General features: G+C 30.7%; 1 protein-coding gene across 1 annotated transcript; it reads left to right on the top strand.

Annotated features, from left to right (window-relative positions):
• On the top strand, positions 7,219-8,279 carry LOC104707405 (methyl-CpG-binding domain-containing protein 1-like). The gene is made up of 2 exons (XM_010423751.2): positions 7,219-7,320; positions 7,658-8,279. The coding sequence occupies exons 1-2, from the start codon at positions 7,276-7,278 to the stop codon at positions 8,135-8,137; spliced, it is 525 nt and encodes a 174-aa protein (XP_010422053.1). The 5' UTR covers positions 7,219-7,275; the 3' UTR covers positions 8,138-8,279.

Below are 8,280 nucleotides of genomic sequence, written 5' to 3'. Positions count from 1 at the left end.
AAAAAAAAAAAAAAAAAAAAAAAAAAAAAAAAAGAAAAGATTAAGATGATTGAAACAGTCGTGCCATACTTTATTTGATCGGTGTGAAATACATTATAAGGTATCAATTCTATGTTTCATGATTGTTGATCTCGAATTTAATAAAGTCATACAATACCATGCTTTATAATCGGTTGCATGGTCAATCGACTTTATTTTAAATTGGAAAACTAAACTATATTGTTTATTACTTCAATGATCGAACATGAACTATTATATGTTGAGTTTGATGTTTGATTGATTCGTCCAAACTGGCACATATACTTTATAATATATAAATATATGTGCTGCTAAAATATATATAATTTATTATTAAGAAATAATTATAATAATATAATTATATTTTTGGTAAAACGTTTTAAATTTTATAAGAAAATTCTTTAATGAAAAATATGTTTAACAATATATATATATATATAAATAAATTAAGCAATATATATATATATATAGAAATGATGTTTAATATTTATTTAGCACTCATTTATATAATTGTTTATAATGTTTGTGATTTACTTTATTTGTTTAATCACAAATTTAAATCTAATTAAAATTAGATATAATATCATTATGAAATATTTTAAATCATGTCTCCAACTTTCTTTGGTGAATACGTTGAAAATTTAGTAACAAATTACTAACTAATGATTATTGATCATGTTTTCTTGGCATCACTTCTATGAGGAGGTTTAAGTCCAAGTATATGAGCATAAAAAAATTTTACTTATTTTTTTGAATAATCTAAAGAAAGTAAATAACTAAAAGTCTATAATGAATATATACATACAACTTAATTCCACTTATAGCCAAGATTATAATAGAAGATTATATCATTGTTGGAAATATATTAGAGAAAATATATTCTATTTGTCTCAAAATATTGTTGTCATGTAAGACACAATATAGTGAAAAATATTTTTCTAAAAATATTATAATCTTATTTTTTGTGACTGTATAAAATTATGAGATGTTGATGTAAATCACATCCTATTGGCTTGGTCTATTCATTGAACTGAATATGACTTTATGCAAAGAAAAATGAAAATGCCACATCAATGATAAGAAAGTTACTGTGAGACAATTTCCACTATTGTACTACAATAATAAGAAGTAGTAGAAAAAGTATTGAAAGGCTCTTGAAGAAGAGTATATATACTATTGCCTATGGGAACATAATTTGATAATTATGTGTTATAATCTCCCAATTAGTCTCAAAGTTAAAAGGGTCTAAAATATAATATATTACCCAATTTGAGAATGTTATTGATTACAAAGCGGAATTCAAATCGAGATTCATAGTCATGTCATCATCTCGAGGGGGAGAATATATGAATCCCACATACAGAGGTGATGGAACAAATATAAGATTATGTTCATACCCAAAATGAGTTTAATCACTCATATGAAAAAGCAAATATTGAGGATTTGAAAAGTAATCATGTTGAGACAATATGCGAAGAAAATACTTTGTAATCATAAGTATTATCCAAGGCAATAAAAGTATTTTGGAGATTACATGTCTAGAAGACAAAATGCTTTGTGAAAATCTCATTGTTTGGCATGACCGGTTAAGCCATTCCGGTTCAGTAGTGATGCGAAAAAATAATCAGAAATTTCTGAAAAGATTTATTAGAGAACCTAAAGAGTTTTCTTTGTGATTTATTATGTGTGCTGCTTTACAAAGCAAGCCGATTATATGGTTTTCACCGACCCCATGAATTTGGATAATGTCAATTTTATCGTATGTATACAAAGCGATATTGTGGATTGATCATCCACTATATATGTTTGTTAGTAACTTGCAACATGGTGTTTGCGAGAGTATTTGGTTAATTGATAATGGTGGTGAAACCATGCCAAGTAATTGACATAAATGATTCTATATGTCAAGTAATTCGCATCATGCCAACGAATAATCATGAGTACTCCCTCATTACAATTGGTTTGAGTCAGAAACCAGATATCTTCCATCTAAATGTGTTATACATTCTGGGTTCTCCACCACAGTTATATAAGATAGAATTTGAAAGAATGTTGGAAATATGTTGGATATGAATCTCTTTTAAAGATTGAATATCTCGAAAATTTGAGGCTCGAGATGCAAAGACTGTTTTAGTGAGTTAGTCTTTCCAACAAGAAGGGGAGAAAATAAGCAGCTGGTAAATAAATATATTGGAAGAAGTTATTTTGATCCTCGTACTAAGAAATGTGCGCTAGAAATTAAAAAGATAATTTATTGGCAAAGTTTGCAAAGATGCTAAAAGCATGCAAGAGCCATTTTCTGACCTTAAGTGACAAAGTCACATATACCCTAGAAGGATAAGATCAACTGCTAGTAAGTCTAATGATCACATGAAATGTGATAGACTTATGGTTCCAAATATAAGCATTCTCGGAAAAGAAAAATGAGCATAAATTAATATGGCACCGAGGAAGCAAAGAGTTATGGAAAATGTCTAGAAGAGATGTAGACATGAGTGAGAAAGAGATTCAGGTACATGAGAATCATAATGAAAAGAAATCTCAACAAGTTGAGTCATGTCTAGAATGAAAAGGAACCAATAAGCAAATCGACGTCCTAATATGTTTGCATGCAGTGTTGCAGTTGATGATGTTATTGATGAAAATCGAGGATCATAAACCACGGTCAATAGAATTTTTTTTATTGAAAAGTGTATACATAGAATGATTGGTTAATCATTGAAAGAAGTAACTATGAAATAGTTGAAGTCGAGATAATATTTGGACTTGTAGTCCTTACACTTGAAAGTGTAAAATGAGTGGGACATAAGGGGATATGTATGAGAAATAAAGTATGTGTAGAAGTACAATGATTCTCATAAATACTTGATATTTATTATGAGAAATGCACTCTCATATGGTGGAAGCAACTATGTAGATCCCTTATGAGTTTGAAATAAGAGCAAAACTTGATTCAGTCTATCCATAAGGTTTTCAAACTGTCAAAAATATCTCTTAAAGTAATTATATTGCTAGAAGCAATATTTTATAGTTCTCGAGAAAACGTTTTGTAGACTTTTGACACCTTTGAGGAGAAAATGGTGAAAGTTTATCTGCATGAGAGAATCATGTGTGTAGATCATTGTTGTTGATCTTAGGGATCTCATAGTGGGTTGAAAATAAATCGGTAACAAGATAAGTGAATATCTTAGGGTTGTGTAAATCCGAGATTGAACACTAATTTTAATTGTGTTCAAGAAGTATTTTCAAGAAAGTTTGAGGACATAGGTCTTTGCTGAACCTCGTTAAAAGAAAAAAATTATATGTGTCTCTTGTCTCTTCAGCACTTACAAGTGGTTCTTGTTAAAAGAAAGGTACAAAAATAAGTGCAAATATGTTGATGATGAAAATATTATCTGATCTCCGGTAGAGATTTCATATACCTAGGAATATATGGAGAAATAATCAGTGATGAAATATTACTCTTGAAAGATGGAGAAATCAGATTTTGTAAGATCAGATATTTCATGAAATTTCTTGAGGTTACAGATTTGACATCTGATGAGAAAGATGTTATCTCAAGATGCTTACATTATCTTACATAGAAAAATGGTCTTGTAGTACATAATAAGAAAAAGAGTTGAAAGAGAAAGTTTTATAAGGAGATTATGAAGAACTCCTATGTATAAGATGATTGTTTGGAAGATTGTATGTAAATGAATTTTGGGCTTAAAGTTCAAATAGATCTTCGATATGAAAGGGTTCAAATGACTTGCAGTTCAATGACCCAGAAGAATATATGATGATCATATGAGTTTTGTACACTAAAGCATTGTTTATAAAAAGATGATATATATGATCATAATGCATAACCTGAAGATGATGCTTTCAGGGGGAGAAATATGATCATAAGTGTGGTTGTACTCTTTTTCCCTTATCATGGTTTTTATCCCATTGGGTTTTTCCATGAAAGGTTTTTAATGAGACAACAAAAGAACACGCGAAAGATAAACACCTGAAGAGGAATATTATGATTCCAATGGTGAAAGACTATCATCTTCAAAGTTTTTGAAATACATTGATGAGATTGTGAGAAACAAAGATAATGATAAAGATGAGTCACTTGCGAGACCCATGACCAATAGAAGAATGGCGATACATGTTTACTACAGATTCGTTCAAGTGAAGATTTGGGGAACCATTTACCAAGGCGTTTCCAACCACTACTTTGAAGAAGCTACTTCATCATATTGGATCGGTCATCTCGAAGATTTCAAGTGATGTACTCATGAGGGGGAGTAAAAGCGCGCTGCACTCTTTTTCTCTTGACCATGGTTTTTCCCACTGGATTTTCCTGGTAAGATTTTTAACGAGGCAGCATCTCACATGCGCATTTGGGACTATATTTTTATAATGGTCATCCAAGGGGGAGTGTTATAAATATATTGTATTATGTGGATGCCCTTTATCGACCCATTAGTGTAAACCCTAAACCCTAAAGTTGTATCATTATATATATGTTATATCCTATGGGATAGATTAATAATACAAGAGAACAATTCCCTAAATCTCTGTGTTCACAACAATATTTAAATTATCTTGAATTATTTTATAATACATTTAGTTAATAAAAATTGTAATACAAAATTTTAAAAATGGACATATATTATTCAATAGATGAATTAATAAAAAATATGGATACAATATTCCATATCGTCTAAAAAATTGGGTAATGGTTTAGAGTCATACTATAAAAGAGACCAAAATGATTCTGAATACAAATGAGTAGAAACCTTGATTATCAGGCATTCAAACTTTAAAACCTTTTATTTGTTTATTCCGGTTATTTATTTTAAAGATTTTAAAGAGGTTAAATATGAAAAATATTTAAAACTTTTAAAAAGTTAAATATGATAAATATTATACCGTAGATACACAATAAATATTACAAATTGAGATGATATAGTGTGAGTTAAAATATCTCGGGACGGGGTTATATAGCGGGACGGTTTTTATCGATATTTATATAAATTAAAAAAATATCATTAATTCGGTGTTTTACGGCTAAAACATCATTTCATTATTTTGTTAACACTGTCAGTATCAGAGAATAGATATATTTAATTAAATTGATCAAATAAATATTATGTAAAAAATAAGTTATATTACGGTATTATATGGTTTATTTAATAATAATTATTATATAATTATAACATATTTAACCAACAAATACAACTTATAATTTAAATATTTTAGTTATAAATAATTTTGCTCCGCGGTGTACCGCGGATCCTAATCTAATTATAAGTTATAACTTCAACAAATACATTTTATTTTATTATACTTTACCTAATCATAATTTTGTTTTATTTTTTTCCAAACATTTTGACAAACATGTAAACATATCCACCAAATTGTGACTACATATATTTATATGGTCCATGTGTGAGACATCATCAAATTAAGTATGAGATCCATCGTTAGTCTGTTTGTAATTAATCCATATAAATTTGTTTCTGATGAGGCATTAAAATTTGGGCACAACGATAGAGAGTGAGATGTCAAAATTGTTTTTAATTATTTTAATATTGAATATTTATAATACAAAGTAAGATGAAATTAAATAGGAAGTGTTTGGAATATAGGTAGAAAGTGTTTGGGTCATTACACAAAAAGTTGTGTATGTTGTATTTGATTTTGTAAAAATGAGTTAAGTGCTAAATTCTCTAATAGATATTATTGGCATCAGCCACAGCCCATATATTATATCGTTTATACTGTTTTCAACCTATTTATGGTTAACAAACGTGTTAAGCATAGAATAGTCTATCACATTGCAACGATACAACTTGTTATTGTTAAACGGAAAAAACTCAAAGCAAGTGTGTGGCCGGCTGTTATCATCCATCATCAAGCTATCTTTGATCTCATATTTATATGCTTCATAAAAAAACCGAAGAAGTGAAAATAGACGATGAGCAGGGTAGACCGAATCAATCAACTACTACCAAAGTAAAGTAACCCCACTACTCTACTACACATTACTCGGTGGTTACCAAAGCAAAATAACCATACTACTATACTACACATTACTCGGTCGTTACTAAAGTAAAGTAACCATACTACTCTACTACACATTACTCGGTGGTATTTTTATCTGTCACTTGTAGATTTGAGTGCTCTAAAAATGTTCCTCGTTTAATATGGTTTCAAGCAATTATGTTTCGAAAATAAAAATCTTGTAAACTATATATTTGGGTTGGTGAATTAAGACTTTATTCAGTGTTTATTAGTGAATCAGTTGATGTAGACTTAAAAAGTTTTATTGTGTGTTTTCTGATATAATGCAAGTAAGTATAGCTTCATAATATCACCGTAAGATTGAAACTACATTAATCGTGACTGTTGATTTGGATAGTCGATAACGCTAACCGATTTTGTCTTTAAACTTGAACAAATAAAATTTAGTTTATTTTTTTCCAAACATTTTAATAACCATCTAAGCATATCCAGCAAATTGTGACAAGATAGATTTTGTTGGTCAATGTGTTTAGGTTGAACCATACATCTGTGAGACTTAAATAAAGTGATTGTTTTTAATATAGTATCCAGTGGACATTTTGTTTACGGGCCTTTTAAATATCGCTCTTTTTACATTAAAGTCGTCACCCACAGAGACAAACAAAGCTAAATTAGAAGTAAATAAACTGTTTGGAAATAGTTTTAAGGTGAGGCATTATCAAACTTAATATGAGATCCATCGTTTGTCTTTCCAGGTGACCGCTAAAACCAAAAAAACAATGTATTCATGTAAGAACCAAACAGCTATGCATGTACCAAGAAAGTGTTTGGGGCATTACAAAAAAAGTTGTGTATGTGTTATTAGATTTTGTAGAAGTGTGAAAAAGTGATATATTCTCTAATAAATATCATTGGCATGAGCCACGGTCCATTTATTATACCGTTTATACTATTTTCAGCCCATTTATTATATTGTGCATACTACTTTCAGCGTGTACACTGCTTTCAGCCTATTTATTATATCGTTTATACTGTTTTCAGCCCATTTATTATATCGTTTATACTGTTTTCAGCCCATTTGCGGCTAACAAACGTGTTAAGCGTAGAGTGGTCTGTTATACTATAACGACACAACCTGTTAATGTTAAACGAATAAAAAAACCTAAAGCAAGTGTGTGGCTGGCTATTATCATTCATCACCAAGCCATCTTCAATCTCATATCTATATGCTTTATCGGAAAAACTAAAGAAGTGAGGATGGACGACGAGCAGGGGAGACCCAATCAATCAACCACTACCAAGGTAAAATCACCACACTACTCTACTACACATTACTCTGTGGTTTTTTTTCTCTGTCACCACTTGTGGATTTCAGTGTCCTAAAACTATGTTCCTCTTCTAATGTGGCTTCAAGCAATTCCGTTTCAAAAATAAAAATCTTGTGAACTATATACTTGGGTAGGTGGATTAAGACCTTATTAGTGAATCATTTGATGTAGACTTAAAAGGTATAAAACATTTTTTTTTGGATGTGCCAGAACTTGGATGATTGATTAAGTTAATTATATGTAATCAACATTAATGTTGGATTAGTTTCACAAATGCCCTTTTTGACTGAGATTCAAAATTTCTTGTGCAGACAAGATCTGGTACTCTTGAGGGGTTGATAGATACGTTTGCTGTACAGTGTGGAAGGTGCTTCAAATGGAGAAAAATTTATACTCGGGAAGTTTTTGAGGAGATTAGAATGAGAGTAAAAGAAGAAGAGTTTGTGTGCCAGACGATTGAAGGTGTGTCATGTCATGATGATGCAGAGCTAGAATATGACTCCACTAGAATATGGGTCGTGGACAAGCCTGGCGTGGCAAAGACACCAACAGGGTTCGAAAGGAAGATAGTTTTGAGGAAGGACAACTCGAGAGTGGATGTGTACTACGTCACTCCGACAGGGAAGAAGATGAGGACTCGCAATGAACTTGCAGCTTTCATCGATGCAAATCCGGAGTTCAAGGATACACGGCTTGAAGATTTCACTTTCACAGCCCCAAAAATAATGGAAGAAACCATACCGGGTGGTAAACGTAAGAGGATCTCCAAGCCATCAAAGGAACATGATTAATTTGAGCTACCAAGCGTTTCCGAGTCTCCAAACTTGATTAGCCTTTGGACTACTTAATTTGATATGCTTTTTAAACCTCTCTCTGACTCTGGCTGGACCTTTATTTTTCTTGTGATAGATGACATTTCTCCTCTTTTCATTAT

Source organism: Camelina sativa, chromosome 8 (assembly GCF_000633955.1).
Source record: "Camelina sativa cultivar DH55 chromosome 8, Cs, whole genome shotgun sequence".
NCBI classification, from domain to species: domain Eukaryota; kingdom Viridiplantae; phylum Streptophyta; class Magnoliopsida; order Brassicales; family Brassicaceae; genus Camelina; species Camelina sativa.
The sequence above is the reverse complement of the archived record's forward strand: the minus strand, read 5'-3'. Positions and strand labels throughout refer to the sequence as shown.